The sequence below is a fragment of the Thamnophis elegans genome, chromosome 11 (assembly GCF_009769535.1).
Source record: "Thamnophis elegans isolate rThaEle1 chromosome 11, rThaEle1.pri, whole genome shotgun sequence".
NCBI lineage: Eukaryota > Metazoa > Chordata > Lepidosauria > Squamata > Colubridae > Thamnophis > Thamnophis elegans.
In genome coordinates this window covers 23487902-23510293 of record NC_045551.1, presented here as the reverse complement: position 1 = coordinate 23510293, position 22392 = coordinate 23487902, and the positions used below count along the sequence as shown (strand labels likewise).

Sequence of the window (22392 nt, the reverse complement as noted above, 5' to 3'; positions counted from 1 at the left end):
TAAAATTCATGTGGCTTTCTGGAAGTACATGTTATTCTCTACTATTTAAAAAAAGATACAATAGTGAGGTAGCAGGCTGAACCAAGGTAGGCCTCAAGCTTGAACCAAACTAGTGTCTCATGATATTAAGTTTTAACTGTTCATATATAGAAATTGCAAAGGTTTGCTTTTAGGACATGGTACGGTTAGACACGGGTTAGAAGCACATGAAAACTGCTAAAGCACAAGTCTCTATTTTAATGTATCTGCTGGCTTGACTGTAAAATCTGTCTGGAAAGACACAATTTACTTCCCCAAATGTATGCTATAGTTGACCGTTAGCTGACATACGTATTATTACTTCCTGTAGATATAATATTGCTGTAACTCAGGGGCAAATCTTGAGGGGTGTATCCAAGACTAACAGGTGGCTTTATCTGAAAGCGATAAACTATATAAGGAGTTTCCTGCCTGTCACTCATGGTTCAGGCCATTTTTTTTTTGCTATGAACCTGTGCAAATAAACTATTCCTTCCCTGAAGAGCTGGCTTGCATGTCTTGTTTTTTCTACAACAATAGCACTGGGCCTCTTCAGACCAAACATTTATTTTAAAAAGCTTCTTCATTTTGTTGAGTTGTCTACAACAATAATCAAGCAGTCTTTAAAAAATAAGTCTAATAAGTTGAACATTCTATAGGCATTTATAGTTATTGACTTACCTCCTTGCAGCAAACAGCCTGTTTCAGTTTAGTCTGATTAGCACACACAAAAATCTGCCTCCCAGCAATTTGCCTTCTTGCAGTAAACAGTAAACAGCCCATTTCACTTTCAATTTCAGTTTCAGTACGGGCCTCCCAATGATCAGCTGTTTCAGGCTCTAGGAATTGCCATAGCCTATTGCTGCCTCCGCAAGCCCCATTTTCCCGGTTTGCTGCAAGGAGGTAAATTGCTGGGAGGCAGAGGCCAAAGAGTGAGGGCCGGTGGGTGGGCTGGGCTACATTTGATGTATAAGACACATCCAAATTTTCACCCTCTTTTGGGGGGGGGGGGAAATGTGCCTTATACTCTGAAAAATATGGTAGTTCTCTGTAGCAGAATAGCAGCTGAGCTATTAACCAGCTCATGTTCCTAATCTAGGCACAATACCTTATTTAGGTCCATAGAATTGTGGGTACACAGTGGGGCAGCAGTTCTATCATGGGGAAGAATGTTCAAAAGACAAAATTAGAAAATTATCAATTCCTAAGGGAAGGGAAGAGAGGGGAGGGGAGATCTGAGGTTAGCTTGGATGGTTATAATTCAAAGCAAGAACACTCACATTTTTTTTTCTAATGGCAGGTGAATACTATAAATGGTCAGTGTTTGTTACAGAGCTGAACATGCATCAAAATGTTTACCATTTGATTGCCACTCTTTCCCCTCTCAAAACAAGAATATTTATAGAGTCCTTTATGATTCCCTTTTGGTTGATCCAAGTGTTCTTTTCAGAAGAAAAGATAATATGGGAAGTAGTATTTCATATTAAATGAACTGTAAAAATTCCATGTAAAAACTTCAGGATTACAGCATAGCCAAATATCACCAACCATATTAGCAAAGTTAACAGAGATCAAATATTAATGCTGCAATCTATATTTTTAACTTAAATCATCATCACAATTACCAAACAATATAAGATAAATTTGTTCACTTTTTCAATGGTAAAACTGGAAAAATACTGTTTACATTTTAATCCAGGGAGTGATAACTGCTACCCTTGAGAAGTACACGCTAGAGCCAGCATGGCCAATATGGGAGACTTACTGTGCTCCAAAGCATGTAAACGACATTGCCAGACTTCACACTAGTATGACAATAGAATCTCCAAACACCTAACCACATATTCAGGAACTTATTTATTTAATGTACATGACACAGACTGATTTACTATTAGTAAAAATACATTCCTATTGCAGAGTACATAATCCAAACCACAAAGTATATAGAGATCTATATTCCAGTGATTATCTCTGAGGGGTCTTTCCCTTTCCTCCTTTCTGAGTCAACAATATTTAGCAGTATTGTTAGTAGTATAAAATCACTACAACAGAACAAGTTTGCTGAGCAATGCTTGCAGAAGAGGCTTGTGTATGTCAATGCCAAAGGTCTGGCAACACTTAAAATGCAGAAACTCTCTTTCATTCAATGGCATCCTTGCTTCCATATGCAGCTATTTATTTATTTGATTTTTATCCTGCCTTTATTACTTTATAAGTAACTCGAGATGGTGAATATACATAGTACTTTATCCTTCTTCTATTCCCCCCACAACAACAACCCTGTGAGGTATGCTGGACTGAGAGAGACTGACTGGTCCAAAGTCACTCAGTTTTCATGCATAAGGTGAAACTATAACAGTGTCTCTTGGTTTCCAGGCCAGCACCTTAGCAACTATACCAAAGTAGCTTATACAAGATTCCAGAAGAAGAAAAAGTATACTATTCAAGTTCAATCTCTATAAATATCCAATTCTACTAATGTAAATATACTTGAATGCAGGGTTGATTTAAATCAATTTGATTTAAGTCACAATTTAAATCACTAGTAAAAAAAAAAGCTTGATTTAAATCAATTTGATTTAAATCATATTTTTTAAAGAGCAACTGTCATCTTGATCCTGTAGCAGCTCCTCCTCGGACCCGCTGTTGATTCACTGACAGTCCCATTCACTTTAATGGGATGGCTAGTGATGCGGCAGTGATATAACAAAATGAGGATGTGGCGGGCAGCAGGTGAGTGGATGCCTGCTAACAGGTGCTGCCATGAAAGATCTGAAATGACAAGTGCTCTTTAAATGGAAGGACTCATTCTTGCTGGAAGTTATAATCTTTAATATTATTATTTTCAAACAAAATGAAGGTTTCCTATTTAGAGTGCATGTTATCTCAGCTTGCACAGCTTGGTTTCATTGAATGAATTTAACAAAAATGGAAATATTGCTACATAACTACATAACTAAGCTCCATTTCATGCTGAATAAACTAAATTATTAATGTATCTCAAATAGAAAACTATATTTAGATAGATTTTTACTCCAAAAGCATTTTATTAAAATAAATTTGATAAAAATAAAAAAATCCAATTTAATTTTTTAAAAAAAAAAATTTTTTTTTTAAAGAAATCATTGATTTTTATTCATCCTACTTGAAAGCTTGGCCTAAAAGTTCTTTTTTTAACAAAATAAGAGAAAATACTTCATTCATCATTTATAAAATACATACAAAGTGATGTTACTGGACTATTTTTTTTAATCCGCAAGCAAATTATACGGAGATATATTTCCTCTTAGTCCTCCATCTATCATGCTTCATGTAGCTTACAATTTTCCAGTGCTTCCAGTCCCTATAAAAGTTTGCATATTTTCTGAACACAGGACTGAGCTATATATACTGACATTTCTATAACACCTAGGAACCTTTGGGAATACAATTGAAACGTTTATTCAGTAAATTAGAAATAATACTATGGGAAGCAAATAACATGACAGAATGAAAAACATTTCCTGCTGGAGAAATATTTTTTCAGTTTTTCAGAGAACTGAGACAATGAAATGAAATATGAGGCCAATACTATTCACTGATGCCACTGCAGTTAATGAAGTGCTTCAAGTGTGGTATTGTATTTTGCTTTGAGAAAAGGAACTATACGGTACTTGTTATTTTTTAAAGTGTTATTTATGCGAAGACAAATTTAATTTATATGGCCAAATGTAACATCTGTACAACCCAGCTCAGTCACCAATGTTGCAATATATATGTCACAACAAAACAGACACATTTCTGTTCATTTCTCTAGCTATGCACAATGTATGCATTATTGGCAACTATTAACTTCATCTGAACAGAAATTAATTATTAAAAAGAATATACTTTAGGGGCACCAAGATTTTTAGTATGTTTTCCTGCCAATTTAAGGACTGGAAGTGAACATTGCAAAACAGATGTATGGATGAAGCTTGAAACAGATTCAAATAATCAGAGTCATACGAAATATACCTTCCTAGAAACAGAATATTTGAGGCCAATCTTTAATTGTATATATCTCTCTCTCATCAAATAAAGGCTCTGTTCAATAATGGTCAACTTCCTCTTTTAGGCATGGGGAGCACACATCCCATTCATGTGAACATCTATTAAATAGCAAGCTTGTTCATTTGGCCCTTATCAGTTACAAAGCATGAAATAGAACCATCTTCAAATCATAGCAAGTATTTCTGAAAACCTGTTGGGGGTGGGTGTCTTCAAAAATATGCAGAAAAATATTGACTCATAAAGTTTAGAAACATTCCTGTAAAATTAAGCATGTTCGTTTTTCTTTTCAACCAATATAAACCAATGAAGCAATAGAAAGTTCAAAGGAAAATAACCCAGTGGCATAAAAGTGGAGAGATTTGAACAAACGAACAGATATAAAGTACTGGAATGAGGGTTAGGTTCAGGTAAGAATCAGAGATGGGTTGCTCCCGGTTTGGACCGGATTGGCCAAACTTTTAGTAGGGGTGGTGGGAGTCTCTGTCCAACTGCTTCTGCGCATGCAGAAGCGTGCACAAACTGGTAGTAAAAAGTTGGCAACCCACCACTGGTAAGAAAGTCTACTTTTATTCAACCTCTGAATAATCCCTCCACGTGAATTTAGAATATTTTAAGAGGTTCTGATTACTTTGAAGCCAAGATGATCCACAGCTGTGGTTTATTTAGATGAGAGAAAAAGCACTTTTTCTCATGTAACTAAATTCTTCCAAATATCCTTTTAGCTGCAGTGACTTCTAGGATTTTAAAAAGTCAGGGATATTAGCTTGTCATAACAGGGAAAGAAATATGAAATATATTTCTTTCCTCCAAAAGCTATTCTCCTTTAATCTAACTGCTCAGAAATTCCACGCCTATGCATACTGTTCTTCAAAGGTTTATTGTATTACATGAAGTTCTAACTATTTGACACTATACCTTAGTAAAACCATATCCAAGTAAATGTTATTTCCAATTCAAAACTTGATCACATGCATCCTTCACCCATAAATTTTAATATACAAATGAAATTCAATGGCAATGGAACTACGTCCTTAAATTTTCCCTTCAAATACCAGATTTAGGGTTCCAAATAAAAAGAACAGAAATAATCTCTTGCTTCCCCTAGACCTGTTAAATTTGTTATTGGCAAAGATAAATATCTGACTGTAATATCTGTGTCTCTTAAAAGTTCTTTCCCCATCACACTCTAGAATAAATTTTTAAAAGTATGTGTTGTAACTATCCTTGTATATACATAAATTGATTTCACTAGCTGACAAAGGCCTCTTTCAGTCAAATAGGCTGATAATAGCTTGCTTGCTAAGTTCTACAGAGACACCAAATCAATAATAAATGGCAAAATATATTATGTGTCCTTATTCTCTAAACATATAGAAATGGGCTGGCTACATTATTCATGTTGAGCATTTTTTTGGTTTTGGCTTGCAACAATGAACACGTTCATTATGGTTTGTAAACTATGATTAATGACATAGCAGGATGTATGAATAAGGTGACCAGACATCCCACTTTTGGTGGGACAGTCCCGATTTTTAACAATTTGTCCCGCATCCCGCAGCGTTTTTAAAAAGTCCGGATTTTTTGAAAGAATGCACAACAAGCTAGGGAACGGCGGGAGAACGGGAAGGGAATATACCAGTGATGTGCGGTGAAGTTTATGGCTGGTGAGGCAGTCCTCTCCCCCGGCACCCCACAGATTAAAGTGCTTTCTTTCGTCCGCAGCAGAGCTCAGGCGGGTGAAAGAAAACGCTTTAATCAGTGGGGTGCATGCCGGGAGGAGAGGAGAGAATCCATATAGATCAAATTTTTAATCAAGAACACTCCCCCCCCCAGTCAATCGTGTCCTGCTTTACCAATGTTAAAATCTGGTCACCTTATGTATGAACCAAGTGACTATGTGTAAGTACCATCTTTCTACATATTGTTCTGAAATCTGAAAGACAAGGAAGCTTTACAATTAATGACAAATACTGTAATAAAATAAAACAGTACAATCTTAATATAATAATAATCATCTCAAATTCTCTCCATATTTTGATTCCTTTATTTCTCCCAGGACCACTTTAACAAATTAATAAATCCAGATTAAAAACTATTTTTGCAGCAGTCTACTTTGATGTTTACTGTTCAGCAATTTATCAAAATGTCTTAATATTAAATATGCCTTCATCTAGTTCAAGCAATTTAATGAAGTATAGAAAATTGCCATGAGAATAGTCATTTTGAAAGACATATAATCAAGTTATGCTTTATGAAACAGCAGGCACACCAACAGACTATTAAAATTTATCTTGAGTCCTCTCTAGCTGCTCTTAATAGATTTGATAATCTCCAAGTGTTAACAGCTGAAGAATATGACTGCTAAATCCCAGTGGTGTGTTTTAAATGTTGAGATATGGTTTTCCAAGACACAGAAAAGCAAACTGCCTGTACATTTGTGTGTGTGTTTGTGTGTGTGTGTGGCCTTATATGATGCTTCACGTTTGAGTGGCTTATACTTCCCAAAATGCTCAAAGAAACTTATCAGCTATAATATTCTTTTTTTACACAGGATGAACAGAAAATATCCCTACTATGACTAAGCTATTTGAAGTCCAGGAACTGTCACATCTCCTCCATGATCTACAGTTTGATGTGCAACCCCGCAGTCACATGAGGGGAGGATATTATGCCCCATTTATACAAAGAGTTCCAGCAGACACTGTGTGAGGTGTGAATCCTATTCAGGATTGTCCATTGCTGACATGGTAGTTCAAAGCCTGGCACCTTTTTTGTGGGGTCATTTATATGTCTTCATATGTCTGGGCATTGAGCAACCCATTTGGCTTTCCATTGGGAAAATTGTTGGGCAGATGTTGTGCAAGTGTGGTTTGGTTTGGTTTATTGGATTTATATGCCACCCTTCTCCCAAGGACTCAGGGCGGCGTACAACATTAAAAAAACAACACATGTTACAAAAGTTTAAAAAAATTAGATAAGAGTGCCAGTAGGGGATTCCTGGATTTGATTCTTCCAGTTGATAAATGAGGAATGTCAGCATGCACAAGTAGAAGTGAGTTGTTGATAATTTTTCTGTATTCTGTCACTAGTGCATCTTGCCTTTATAAAGTTGGTGATGCTATCTGGCTCAGAACAGGAAGCAGCAAGTTGGAGTGGTTTTAATATATTCACTTATAACCCTCATGGTGTTGTTGAGTCTGACATCTAACTTACTAGTATGGCAGATGTTAAGCCATACAGGGGCATAGTGTTTTGCTGCAGAGTATTCCACCCTTAGTGCTGAATACTTGAGAGTGGCAGCTGAACCTTCCCATTTAGTTCCACATAATGTCTGGAGTATGTTGCTCCTAGTATTAATTTTTGCAAATTATCCAAATTATTATCCTCCACACTGAAACAGGGTGTCAGGGTTCCAAACAGCATCCAAAATTAAATCAGAGTCCAAGGCAAAGTATTGCTCAAAGTTCCAGTTTATTAAGAGAGCCATGTTGGCACATCTAGGAAAACCCGAATCTGAAGCTTTCTGGTTTGGCCCACCCAGTTGAAAGTTCAAGATCTTGCCCCCACACCCACAAGTCCATCACATGGTCCAATCTTCCACTGCCATGCTGGCAATTCCACCCATCCAGTTCTGGTCAGGTGCAGAGACAAAGGATGACCTTGGATTCTAGAAAGGAATTTAATTTTGGCTACATAGCATTCAACTCCCTACCATCCCCCCTCCCATTTCCCCACAATGGAAACGACATAATAGAAAATGTGGCAGGCCAAAGATCCAAAAGGGAATATGGTTGCAGGCCTGAAAGGCAGCCTCTCTTCAGAAGAAGCCCACTCCCTGAAAAGAGAATAATGTAGGGGTTAATAATACAGAATTAACCACCTCTCCCCTTTGAACGCCACGTGCATGAAGAATACCTATCCCCCCCTCCCCCTCATGAAAGATATGTTGAACCAATTGGCTAAAGGCAAGGTGTTCTCCAAGCTGGACTTGAGAGAGGCATATTACCAAATCAGAGAGGGAGATGAATGCAAGACCGTTTTTAACTGTCTCCTTGGCAGCCTTCAATTCAAAGTCATGCCATTTGGGCTACAAGGAGCACCCACAGACTTCATGTAGTACATAAATGTGGAGCACCTATACTGTGGAGTGCTCGTTTATCTCAATGACATCTTGATCTTCTCTGAAACCCTGGAAGAACATATGAAGCTGGTATGGCAAGTACTGGAAAAACTTCTAGCCACCAAGCTATACGCAAAGTTATTGAAGTTTGAGTTCCACAAAACCTCACTAGATTACCTGGGTTATCACATCTCCAATGAGGGAATAGAAATGGATCCAGGAAAAGTGAAAGCTGTGTTAGACTGGAAACTTCCAAGTACTCGCAGACAACTACAGAGCTTTCTTGGATTTGCCAATTTCTACAGGCAGTTCATTCCAGCTTTCGCAGAGATTGCCCTCCCATTTACTGAACTATTAAAAACGGGGCCATCCCTGACAAAGCCAAAGCAAATCAACCCCTAAAGTGAACAATGGACTGTCAAAAAGCCTTTGAGAAATTAAAACGGCTCTTTGCCCAAGAGCCCATACTGCAACACCCCGACCCAGAACAACAATTCATAATCCAGACAGATGCCAGTGATGTAGCAGTAGCGGCAGTGCTACTGCAAAAGAATAAAGAAGGGAACCTCTTGCCATGCACTTACTTCTCCAAAAAACTTAACCACTACTGAAAGGAGGTGGGCCATTTGGGAGAAAGAAGCGTATGTGATCAGGTGGTCCCTGCTCACTTGGAGACATTTCCTTGAAGGGGGAAATGTTTCGTTCAAGATCTGGACTGACTATGAAAACCTCAAAGCTCTCAAAGCCCATCAAAGACTGTGCCCAAAGCAAGTTCGCTGGGCACAATACTTCCAAAGGTTCACATTTGAACTGAAACACATCCCTGCAGGGAAGAACTTGTTGGCGGATGCCTTATCAGGAAAACCACAGTACGAAGGAAAAAGTGGTTCACCCCATCCTTTCTTCCTCCCACCAAAAGGCAGCCCAAATCACCACCCGAAGCGAGGATAAACTGACAACAGCGATGAAATCGACACTCCCAGCAGACCTGTGGCTCAACAATAACAAGGACATCCTAACAATGAAAAATGGCTTAGCCTTAGTTCTACAGCGAAGCCCTGATGCGAAACCAGGCAGCCACTTTGGATTCCTAAAAATGCTCCAAATAAATTTCCTAACGCCACCCTCTCATTTTTTTATAGGCGCCCACTTGTCCACCCATGCAAGCCCAAAGATAATTGATTCCTGCATTCTTGGAGCTACGATGAATCTGAGAAATTCATAGTGGCAGCCTATCTGTAACTTTACCAATTCGGTAATTCGCGTGGCTGTCCCCTCAATTAGCATTCTACCCACTTGCTCAAATTGAATGGGATGGGCTAGGGGTCTTGTGCATATGCCTAGCTGCTCCACAATAGACATGTTGATTAAGCATTGGGTGTAGCCAGTGTCTATGATTGCCCCAAAGGGGCGGATGGCTGCACTCACCATTGGGTCGTCTTCAGTATTCTCCTCCTCCTCCTCCTCTGAGGTGATAGGGGCTTCCCCAATGGTAGGACTCTCTGTCTCCTTTGGTTGTTGTACCAGATGACTCTTTTCTGGGGGCTTTTGGTTTTTTTCTTTGTCGCCCTGATGGATGGTGGATGCGCTTGTGGAACTGGGGCTAGAGCCAGGCATTCTGATGCTCTGTGGCCAAGCTGACTGCATCAGTAGCATTTTATTGCCCACCCTGAGGGAAGCGGGGTGGAGGTTTCTCAACTTGCTGCGTCTGCATTCGGCGGCCCAAAGGTCTTTTAGCAGGTTTTCTTGCCGCAGGCTTTCGATGAGCTTGAAGATCATGGTCTAGTATGATTGCAGTGGTGCACCAATTCTGGATTTGTTCTGGACCCCCCTCATGCTGTAAGCTTGCCTCAGTTTGGGATCTAAGGCATTTTTAAACATGTGGACCAGGAGTCTTTCTGGCCAGTCTCTTAGTCTTCTAGCCATTCTCCTGAACTCCCAAACTCACTACTTCATGGGACGACCGGCCTGTCACAATCACTGGATCGGCTCTTTTGCTTCCACACGTTGGGCCACATTTCTAAATCGGGTATGCATCAGTTGAATGGACCCAGTTGCATCTTCTAGCTCAGGAGCCGTCTCCTCATGGAGTTCTGCTATCCAATGTGCAGCCTCCCCTTCATTCATCCCCTCTGCTATTTCTTGAATCCACTCTCTGTTGGAAGGGTATTGTGCTCCAACCTGATCAATGTACGCCCAGACTCGATTCAGGAAGTAAGCTAGCTTCTCTGGGGTTCCATAAAATATTGCCCAAAACCGTGGGGGTGTGGGAGCCGGCAGGGCTGGTAGTTGAATTTGAGTGGGCCATTGGTCAGCTGTTTGGGGTGGTAGGCCCCCTTGTTGAGCCGCTCCCAGCAGCGGAGGTTGGGCAAAAGCCTGTTGAGGCATTGTTGGTGGGGCTGGAACCGGTGGAGGCCCCAGTTCCTGGAGCTGCCCTGGCCCAGTTATCTGAAATGGTGTTATCTGCTGAGGAGGGGCAGGCACCCATTGGTATTGGACCAATCCATGATCCGGGAAGAAAGCCCACCCCGGTTTCACAGGTTGCAGCCCAGACATTGGTGGCTGGCTAAGGGGAGATGTGCCCCAGGCCCCTTTCTGCTGGCTGGATTGAATTCCCCATTTGGATGGAGGGCCTGTCTGCGCTCCGGGAGGGAGGGGCGCTGATGTTGGCTTTACTCCAGCGACAAGGGGTTGGTAGTCGCTAGTCACTGTGTGGAAGAGCCAAGATCTCCACTCCAGTGCGTTGCAGAGTCTCTATTAAGGAAGGAGAATGTGGGCTGGGCCAGGGTCTACTTAGGTGGTCCTGAGCTAAAGAGGGGGTTGATTCCACTTACATTTAGCCGTCGAAATTGGTCTGGGAGGCCAGTCAGATAATGACTGTGTGAGAGTGACTGGGATCTCCATTCATCAGGTCTGCTGGACCTTCTCCAGTTATGTGTCGGAGCTTCCCTGGCACCCCCATCTCTCCAGCTGAAATTCCTTAGAGGTAATAACTCCCGAGGCTTCATCTTGCAGAGCTAATTCTGTCTGTGAGGGACACCTAGGGGTCGGTTCCTTGCGCCTGGCCCCCAGCTGGCACTCTCTTCCTGCAGCCTCCGCCACCTCTACCACCTTGACTACAGCTTTAGAAGGTACATAAAAATGACATCCATCATTTTTCTCCTTCTCTGCAGCTTTCTTTTCTTCCTCCATCTTTACTGAATTTTTGCACTGCCCAGGGTTGGGTCTGTACTGGGACTCAGTACTCCTAACAACTTCCCAATCCTGAGATAGCTGATGAAGTATTTTAAGGGAGATTCGGGTTAATGTCAGGGTTCCAAATAGCATCCAAAATTAAATCAGAGCCCAAGACAAAGTATTGCTCAAAGTTCCAATTTATTAAGAGAGCCATGTTGGCACATCTGGGAAAACCCGAATCTAAGGCTTCCTGGTTTGCCTCACTCAATTGAAAGTTCAAGATCTTGCCCCCACACCCACAAGTCCTTCACATGGTCCAATCTTCCACTGCCATGCTGGCAGTTCCACCCATCCAGTTCCGGTCAAGTGCAGAGGTGTAGAGATAAAGGATGACTTTGGATTCTAGAAAGGAATTTTATTTGGCTACATAGCATTCAACTTTGTACCATCCCCCCTCCCATTTCCCCACAATAGAAATGACATAGCAGAGTAATAGAAAGTGTGGCAGGCCAAAGCTCCAAAGAGGAATATGGCTGCAGGCCTGACACAGGGTTGACTACAAGGCAATAATAACCAAGACAATAATAACATTAATTAATGGTTAAAGTTAACACTTTGTGAATTTAACCCTGATTACCTTGATTGACAATATATTGTCACTATATATTGGAAGTTAAAGATATTGGAATCAAAGGAGAGGCTGCCATGCTATTGATGGTCTTCTCAATTGCTATTGGCCTTAAGGCTAAAAAAGGCACATCTCAGATAAAGGATCCAGAATATGGAAAGCCCAATTAGGGAACCAATTAGCCAGCTTGATGTCTTGATCAGCTTGATATATTTACATATTACAGATATATTTTTGTACTACTGTGCTTCATACAATCTTATTCCAAGAAATCCTAGATTTAAAAGATTCCTTATGCTAACAGAATCTGTTACAGAGTCTGCATAGCTAAATTACTGATTTATGCTATGTTGTACTATGTTTTTAGAGAGCTTCTTTGAAACGTTATGTCCTTTTCCTACTTATAGCTCAATGAATTAGGGAGATGTCTGTCTCAGCTCCTTCCAAATATTATCTGGCTGTTGTGGACTTAAAATATGTTTTGCCTCTTGTCATTTCGGCAACACAGCTGGCATATTTCCATTCACATCATATTCCTTACTCTCTGCAGGGTTTAATGCTTAATGCTTTTTGTTGTAGTTGATTTTTCTTCATTTGCTGTTGTTTTTAACTTGTATTTATTATACTGCTGTGTGCCTTCTACTGCAATTGAAGCTTCATATAAATGGAATTAAATAATAAACATAATCAAACTAATGTTGAATAAATCCACATTTTTCATGTAATTTTGTAGAGTTCATCTTCAATTAACAGCCATTTATCCTTGATTATTTTAGCCAGTAATCTTAATATTTTACTATACTTTTGCATTAGAAATTATAAATGTCAATAATTTAATAGCCACTTTTAGTAGTTTATGCACTCTCCTCCTCCGTGACTTTGTGTGTGTGTGTGTGTGTGTGTGTGTATGTATGTAAATATATATATTTACATTGACCACAATAAAGACATTTAAAAAAAAATGCTCCAGGAACCAGGGAAATCCTTTCTCAAGATCACTGTATCTGCAAAAGAAAAAACAGCTGAAAATTCACATTGATATTATAAGTCCAAAAGTATGCTGGTTTTTTTTTTTGTCAAAAGAGGCTACCTGATATAAGCAGTTCAATGTAAAAAAAAACAGACAGCTGGACAACTGAGCAGATTTGTTGTGAAAAATTCTTTTTTTATAAATATATTTTACAAATCATTTCTCACAAAAGAATATTCTGAAGCCCAAACAGAATGGTACAGATACAGCTCTTTGGTTTTCATATGAGGATACCTTGTTGATGGCAGTTCCAAAAACCTCTGAGCCTGCAAGTGGCGCACAAAACTGTTGACATTATTATTAAATGTCTGGAATTTAGCTTGGGCTGATGAAGATTTCCAACTGTTGCAGTCTGAGGCAGGGGTTATAATACATTTTACTTTTATATGTGTGTGTGTGTGTGTGTGTGTGTGTGTGTGTACACACACATGTTACTGTTGGGAAAAAATTTTTTGTTTTTAAACAGTAACTTGAATATAGCAGAAATAATTAGCCCAGCAGGTTTATTAGTGGTTATTATTATGCATTCACACTGTAAGAAGAGTTCTGCATGCTCATTTCAATTATGTATGGAATAAATTGAGTCTACAAACAGAAAACACACCTTTGAACAGAAAGAACCTGCTACTAGAACTGAAATGAAGTGAGGTGAAGCCCTACATGGCACAAGATCTGCAGGACTAGCTCTCCCTAAGGACAAGTTCAGATGAGGTGGGCATATTCCTAATCTCTTCCCTTTAACTTTGCCATCATTGGGAGCTGGAAAACAAGCTTTTACTGTGACAGCACCTGCCCTATAAATACTGTTCCCCTGAAGTTCAACAGGCCTTTTCCGCCTAACCTTCCAAAAAGCACCAAAGACCTGGCATTTCCTTCAAGTGAGAGGATTTTATGGGGGACTTTATGTTGAATGAAAGAACACATTTTAGAACTTTTTAAAAGTTTCTATACTTTTCGGAACATTGTCACTTGAGAGAGAAATGCAAGTTGTTTCTTTTTTAAAAAAAATCCTACAAGAACCTTTTAATAAATAACATTGTCCTTCTTTCCATTTAATCTAGTTCATCATCCAAAATAAAAACAATCTCCATACTGATTCCTCCCTACTCTGCTTTTTCTTTTTCCCAATTAAAAAAAACCTACAATTGGTTTTATCTAAGAATAAAGATAGGTCTGGGATTTTCCTTTTTGCACAACAGAGAATAAGTCTTAGCCCTATGTTCATACAGAAATAATCACAGAAGCCTCCAGAGCTTAACATCAATGCCTGAACTTTCTTTCTCATTCCAGCTGAAGATTGAACTCATGGTTCAGTGCCTACCTGCTTGTTTTTTCTAATCTACCCTAATGTAAAGTTAACTGTTTGGGGATGACCTTTGAATTGAATAAATAAAGGTTCTACCTAACTAAGGATTTAGATTTATCCTTATGGCCAACTGAGCTACTTTTATCCTTAGCCTAAATGCATAAGTAATTCTGCCTATGCAAAACACAACATAATTTACATATTTGTAATATTTTTATGTTCAAAATTCTTACCTATACTGAATTACCTATAACAGGCATTAGCAAATCTTCTACACGCCCAGAGGCCATACTATTGCCATTTCCTTCTTGCCAGTGCTGGCTGGGAGATTTCTTACTCTGCCCATACTAAGAGAGCTGTGAAGGCATTGCCAAAAATGCCTACAGAAGGATGTGGCAAACTGTTCTCTCCTTTTCTCAGGCCAGCCAGGTGGATATATTTATTTTTGAAACTACAGAGGATTTTGGGTGGTGCACCCCATAGAGCCAATAAGGTGTAGATTCACCCCTGACCTTATAATGGAGGAAGAGGAGGCGAACAAAGAGGAGAAGTCCTCAGTAGGAAGCCCTAGATGAAATAGATTTTATCCAGATACTTTACTGAAACGATACCACTGCTGTAATAGAAATGCATTATTTATGATAAATATAAGCATAGGCTCTTGGGTTTTTTTTGTCTGCCACTAATGATAAAATTTTGTGTCAAAAATATTTTTGCTCAATGGCAAATAAATGTACACATGCAGATTCTGCAAACTTTTATTAATCAACAACTCAATTGCAATGCTACAATGGCAACTGACAACAGAATTGCTGTCATAAAGTGTGACATAACAATGACTCACTTAGCAATGGCAATCTAGGCATTCCCGGCTGTTTTTTACCCCAAAGTCATTAAGTAGGAAGCAGAGGGAGTCCCAGACAATGGGGGGGGGAGTGTGTGTGGGGGGAATGATACAGTGTAGTATGAACTCAGGGAATCTGGGGCAAGAGGATGCAGGATGCATGTGTGCAAATACAGGGAGACTGGGGAAAGGGCTCTGGAGGGACACGTGCATGTGCAAAGAGACAAAGAAAAGAGGGATTGTGGATGTGTGTAAGCAGAGGAAGAGGGGGTGGGATGCATGATTGTGTATCTGGATGTATGTGAGCAAGGGAAGCCAGAAAAGGAGTATGCTGGTGAATGCATATGTGTGCAAATTCAGGGAGACCCAGGGGAGAATTGTGGGTACATGTGTGTGCAAGCGCAGGGAAACCAGAGTAGCATGGCATTGCTGGGTGTCTGTGTGTATGTGTGAGCATAGGGAGGCCAGGGAAAGAATGTACAGGGTACATATTGTGAGTGCAGGGAGGCCAGGGAAACAGAGAATTACTGAATGCATGTGTATGTGCAAACATTAGTGTGTGGGGGAAAGGGGTCATAGGGTATATATGTGCAAGTGCAGGGAGGGTAGGGAAGAAGGGTGCTGGTGGGTGCATAAATATATGCAAACTCAGGAAGACTGGGGAAATTTATAGCTAATCAAGTATATTTGATTCACATAGTTGGAATGAGCCATTTAGGTATGGAGTTAAAATTATTGAGTTCAGAAAATTAGGAAATCCAGTTTAAAGCCTTCCAGATACAGATCTGCTCAAACACACTCAAAACAAAAAGGAGCTTCCCACTGTCTAGGTAAATGACTCTAAGGTCAGACTATACTTATTATTTTTTGCTAATACTCAAATGAAAATTATGTTCCTACAGCTTAAGACCATGGTTTTGTAACGTACTCTGGCAGTTCAGAGATCAAATCATATCCTTCTCCCATGTGATAGGCCTTTACATACTTTACACCCATGTCACATTACTGATGCATTAAGTGTGTAACCAAGTTCTATTCCAAGGTTTCTTTCAGATTTACTATCTGACTAGAATCCATCATCCACACTCTTGTAATTAATCTGTGTTTCTTAAGCCCTTCCAGGCTCACTTTTTGTGGGGAAAGAAGGTCTATTATCTTTATTCTTTTAATAATGTTCTTTACTTTTAAATTTGTAAGCTACCCAGAGTCTTGGTGGATTTCGGTGTCCTATAAATTACAAAGTGAACTTAAATCTGCATTTGTTTCTACTAATTTTTATTCTGTATTTTCAATGCATCCTTCAGCTTCTCATGATCATACTGAATTTTGTTTTTGTGGTATTAGCTATTTTATCTTGTATGTGTCATCTGCAAATCTGGTAAGATGATCCCATCTCTTTATCCAAATTATTAATAAAAATGTCACTTATACATTGACTTATGTTGTCCTCTTTCTTTTGTCATTAGATTTGTGATTTGCTGTTAATGGCTTTTTATTTGCCATTGAACTGAATGACCAGTTGCTCTAACATCTGTAGTTACGAAAACCTTTGAAAGGCTAGTGATGTCCCACATGAAAACCATCACGGATCCACTATTAGACCCCCTGCAATTTGCATACCAAGCAAATAGATCGACAGATGATGCTGTTAATATGGCTCTGCAGTACATCCTACAACATCTTGAATCTCCAAAGACCTATGCAAGAGTCCTCTTTGTAGGCTTTAGTTCAGCATTCAATACCATCATACCGGACATTGTTCTAACTAAACTAAATCAGCTAGTGGTAACTGAACACACTTGTAAGTGGATCACCAGCTTCCTAACAGATAGGCAAAATCACATCAGATACCTGTACAATTAGCACAGGAACCCCCATGGCTGTGTGCTCTCTCCACTTCTCTCTATGTACCAATGACTGCATCTTAAAAGGATCCCTCTGTTAAAATACTTTAGTTTTCAGATGATACAACAGTGATTGGTCTCATTCGAGACAACGATGAAACAGCATACAGACGGGAGGTTGAACAACTAGCCTCATGGTGTGACTGGAACGATCTGGAACTGAACACACTCAAAACTGTAGAAATGGTGGTAGACTTTAGGAGAAACCCTACCATACTACCACCTCTTACAATACTAGACAACACAGTATCAACAATACTAGGTTCTATCATACTTCAAGAACTAAAATGGACATCTAACATCAAAAACGTCATCAAAAAAACACAACAAAGAATGTTCTTTCTGCACCAACTCAGAAAGTTCAAACTGCCCAAGGAGCTGCTGATACAGTTCTACAGAAGAATTACTGAGTCTGTCATCTGCACCTCTATAACTGTCTGGTTTGGTTCTGCAACCCAACAAGACAGACAGACTTCAGAGGATAATCAGAACTGCAGAAAAAACTATCACTGCCAGCCTTCCATTGAGGATCTGTACACTGCATGAGTCAAAAAGAGGGTCGTGAAAATATTTACAGACCCCCTCGCATCCTGGACATAAATTGTTCCAACTCCTACCCTCAAAACGATGCTATAGAGCACTGCATACCAACTAGACACAAGAACACTTTTTCCCCGAACACCATCACTCTGCTAAACAAATAATTTCCTCACTACTGTCAAACCATTCACTAAGGCTGCATTACTATTACTATTAAGTCTTCTCATTGTTCCTATCACCCATCTCCTCCCACTTATGACTGCACAATTGTAACTTGTTGCTTGTATCCTTACAATTTATATTGATATTGTTTCCTGATTGCTTATTTGTACCCCATGACTATCATTAAGTATTGTACCTTATGATTCTTGACGAATGTATCTTTTCATGTCTTTTTACACTAAGAGCATACCGTATATACTCGAGTATAGGCCGACCCGAATATAAGCCGAGGCACCTAATTTTACCACAAAAAACTGGAAAAGTTATTGACTCGAGTATAAGCCTAGGGTGGGAAATGCAGCAGCTACCGGTAAATTTCAAAAATAAAAATAGATACCAATAATGTTTTTGAATATTTATTTCAAAGAAAAACAGTAAACTAGCGGTGTATTCAATGAAATACTTCACTCACCTCATGATGCTGATGTCCCGCTGTGATGATGATGTCCCATGCAGCCGCGGGAGCAATGTCCCGCCTCCTATGACACACGGCACAGTGATTCCTATCATTGGATCACTGTACCAGAGGAGGTGGGACATCGCTATGTGGCTGCTTGCCATAACAAGGAGGAGGTGGGACATCGTTACAGAGCGGCAGGAGGGGGAGGAAGGGGAATCGTAAGACAGCCCTGCATTACATTAGAACGTGAGGAGGGGGGATGGTGCGGTGCGCGCTGCGCGGCAAACTGACACAGAGGGAGGGGAAACTCACAGGGGCACTGGGCCATTCACGAGTGTCACCCAGCGGCATGGCCCCGCCCCTTTTTCTCCTCCATTTCGGGCAAATTTTTCACTGACTCGAGTATAAGCCGAGGCGGCTTTTTTTAGCCCAAAAAGTGGGCTGAAAAACTAGGCTTATACTCGAGTATATACAGTATGCACCAAAGACAAATTCCTTGTGTGTCCAATCACACTTGACCAATAAATAATTCTATTCTATTCTATTATTTTAAACCTCCTATCCATCTTGGTCCCTTTTTCCTATTAGTTTGTTATATTGCAGAATTTTCTTACTTATTGCTCAGAGTTAATTGGAAATAAATATTTTTTTGAAATCCAACATATATATTTGACTATATTCAATGTGACTAGACAATAATAATCTAACTGCAATTTATGCACATTAATTGTATGCTTTGGGAGGTGAGTTTTTCTTTGAACACTTAAGTTTATGTTATCCATTATTTTTGTAAACTGTGTAATGAGGACAGAACATAGTCATGCCATTACATCACCAAAGAAATGCAACCTGGCAACAAGAAAGAATAACTTGATATAGGAAGAAAAACTTTCTTATACAGGCATACAAAACTTTCAGGATAAAGTTTAAACATAATTAAACAAATAAACCTGTGAGGAAGGCAGAAAGAGGGAAAATGAAGTATCCATATTTAAGGCATACATCCAGGTAAACCTGATACTGATAAAATATGTTTTTGAAGACTCTTATGATAGAGAAGGATGAACATTCCCTCACTCAACATGGGACAATAATATTCTCAGCAAGTACAGTATTTGAAGCATGTGCTTCCTTGAGCTGAATTGCAACACCCATACACTCATTCATCATGTTAACTGAGACTGCTGACTCAACAAACATCTGGCGGGTTAAAGGTTCTCCATCCTGTTCTGGATCCATTTTAGATTGCAAAGATCATTCTGCATTTGTCTAATAGTTTCAAATAGTAATATAGTTCCATATATGGTACCTTTTCTAAACCTGTTCTATAACTGAGGCAAGACTGAGGGGTCCTTAGTGTTCTCTGGTTGTTTTCTTGCAGACGTTTCATTACCTAAGCTAGGTAACTATCATCAATGCAGTTTGAGTAATGAAAGGTTTGCAAGAAAACAACCATGGAGTTTAGAGAGCACCAAAGACCCCTTATTTCAACTCTGAACTACAAATATTATCCTTTATTGAGACAGGTGATCAACTCCTTTTCCCAGGATAATTACCTACAGTCAGCAGTTCATAAACCAGGGCATTTTAATTTAAAGTTCTCAACACATCAGCTCCATTATGGCTCCTAACTGAAAAGTTACCCGACTGTGGTGAGAGGGTCAATGATTAATCTAAGCTTTAAAGCAACGCTCCTACCTCGGCTTTCCACACTACGTAGGAAGAGGCGGGACTGCTGGGCAGATGCTGTCCCTTCCTCTGCTGGAGCCACTTTCTGGGGGAAAAGAAGATGCTGTTGGCCCCGCTGCCCCCATAGCCGCCGCTGAGAGCCGAGGCTGAGGGTGCGCGCGCCAAGAAAGGCAGCTCCCACGCCGTGAGCCTCTTGCCTCGAGGGCCCTCATAGTCAAAGTGGAAGCTGCCCGAGGTCGACAGGGGCGTGCTGGGCACGGAGAGCGAGAAGGAGCTTTGCCCCCCGCCGGGCGGACGCAGCAGGGCGCGCGAAGAAAAGGCCGCCAAGTATTCGGCCGAAGGACCACTCGTCCCTTTGGCCCGCGCGGAGCGGGCCGAACTCTCCAGCGCCGTCCCTTCTTCCACGCCGGAGCGGCCGATCACGGCGGGGTCCAGACTGCGAGTCTGGCGAAGTCCCCGCTTGGACAACCTCTTGGGGCAGAGCGGAGGACTGCCGGCAGCCGCCGGCGAGGAGGAGCACGAGAAGACGCTGTTGAGCAGGCTGTGCGCGGACATCCTGAGGGCAGCGGCGCAACAGCCGCTCGATCTGTCCTTCCTTCGCGCCGCCGCTGCCGCCTTTTATTCCGCAAGCTGCTGCCTCGAACGCTGGCGCTGGCCGGGGGACACCACTCGAGTTTTACTCCAGCCGTCCCGCGAACCAGCGCCTAGGTCCACTCCTCGGAGGCACCACGCTCCCTTGCTTGGCTCTGGCAACGGCTGTACTTTCTCTTGCCGCAGGCCTTCACTCCCACGGGACGTACGGCTCGGCTCTAGTTCGTGGGCTGGGTGGCCCCACGCGTGCCTTCCGGCATCCTCGCTTGCTATTGCTAAGCCTTATTCCGTGACCACAGCCTAATTTGGTAGGAGAAGGCGAGTCCTACCTCCTCCTCCGTGCCTTAGGCCCTCCCTCCAAGCTTGACCTTTCTGGAGTCCCCACGCTCCACCTTGGAGCGTTGTCTGCTACGACTCAGATAGACGTCCTGGGGCTGCGCAGCCCTCAACAACCGCTCGCTTTTAAGATTGCGCAATGGGCTGTGGTGTATTTTGTTATCAGGTCCATATCCCGAAGCTTTTGGATTCAGTAAGTTCTTTGAATTATTTCGGATCGAGGTTTGATTCAGAGCTGAATTTCATTACCGGTCCTGTATGCTTTTATTGCCTCCCATCTTCCTGGCTGTTCTGGTTTTCATTTTTTGGGGAAAACAGTATTTTTTAGGTATGGATAAACTAAATGAATAATTGTTATCTAGAGTGAAGACAGAGAAATAGGTAGCATTCAAATGCTCTTTCCCCCCAATATTAATTAATTTTTATTCATTATTTATTACCATTATTAAATCTTTAACTTGCTTCTTTTCACCAATATTTGATTTCTAAAGTTGGGGTGGCAGAGAACTTGCTTAAAAAGTCAGCTTGCAAGATCTTCCATCCTTCCCAGAAATACCTGTCGAAAAGCATTTACCTACTCCTTTATTTCTGACAAATACTGTGCAGGTGCTTACAAGTTTTTGTTTGTTTCAGATGTTCCAAAGACAATTTCTTCTAGGGAGAAATAAAGAGTCTTATCTCTAAGAAGACAGATCTCAAACAAGGAAGCCAAGGTAATAAATTAGTATCCATCCATGCCATGATATTCTAGGATTGGACAATGATTTTTTAATGTTTTAAAAGATCATACTGGGAACTGTCTTTGTGCAAAAATAAAAATAAAGTTTAACTCTAGAAATCAAATGCATATATTAAACCATTGAGAAATGGATACACTGTGCTATGCATGCTTCTTAGTACACAACTCTCCCAATGTTTGTTTCTGCAGAGCAGTTCAAATAATCATTGCTAAATAAAAGATTTACCTGTTGACTTTCTGTACTCACTGGATGCAGAATTGGTATTCCTCAACAATTGGTTCAGCAGTGGATTCAGAAACAGTGTACTTTGGGAAATGGGATCTGGCTTCATTCAACAACTTCAATCTTATCGCCTTTCTTGCCCTTCCTGACCTCTACCTCAAGCCCAGCCTGGTGAAGATAATTGGGTAAAGAAAATATGTGACTTGACAGAGATCTATAGACTCTATACCTTTTACAAATCATGAGATTTAGTGAGAGGAACTCATAAGAGCCAATAAGGACAAGCTCACGTGGTCTGGTGGCTCCAGATTTTCCAGGAAGAGCTCAGCTCAATATACATAATAACTTATGGATCTCATAATATTGTAAAAATACCCAAACATATAAATAGAATGGATGAATGTTTTAAGATCCAATTAGGCTGCTTCCTAGTAAGGCAACTTTTCATATTGGCCAAAAAAAGGTATCTTAAAGGAATTTTAGAAATATGAATATTTGGGGGGATGTTATAATTTGTGGGCAGAAAAAGCATACAAAAATGGTCTCATACAAGGAATCTGCAAAAAACACCTAATGATAAGTTAAAGAAAAAA

At 40.4% G+C, this 22392-nt stretch overlaps 1 protein-coding gene across 2 annotated transcripts in view; it reads right to left on the bottom strand.

Annotated features, from left to right (window-relative positions):
* ARHGAP6 (Rho GTPase activating protein 6) overlaps window positions 1-21472 on the bottom strand; it is a 283822-nt gene extending 262350 nt beyond the window's left edge. For both annotated transcript variants that reach the window (XM_032226780.1, XM_032226782.1), the window contains exon 1: window positions 19920-21472. In XM_032226780.1, coding sequence (XP_032082671.1) covers window positions 19920-20465 — 546 coding nt within the window. In that variant the 5' untranslated portion in view covers window positions 20466-21472. The remainder of the gene's footprint in view (window positions 1-19919) is intronic.
* Between the last annotated feature and the right edge of the window lie 920 nt (window positions 21473-22392).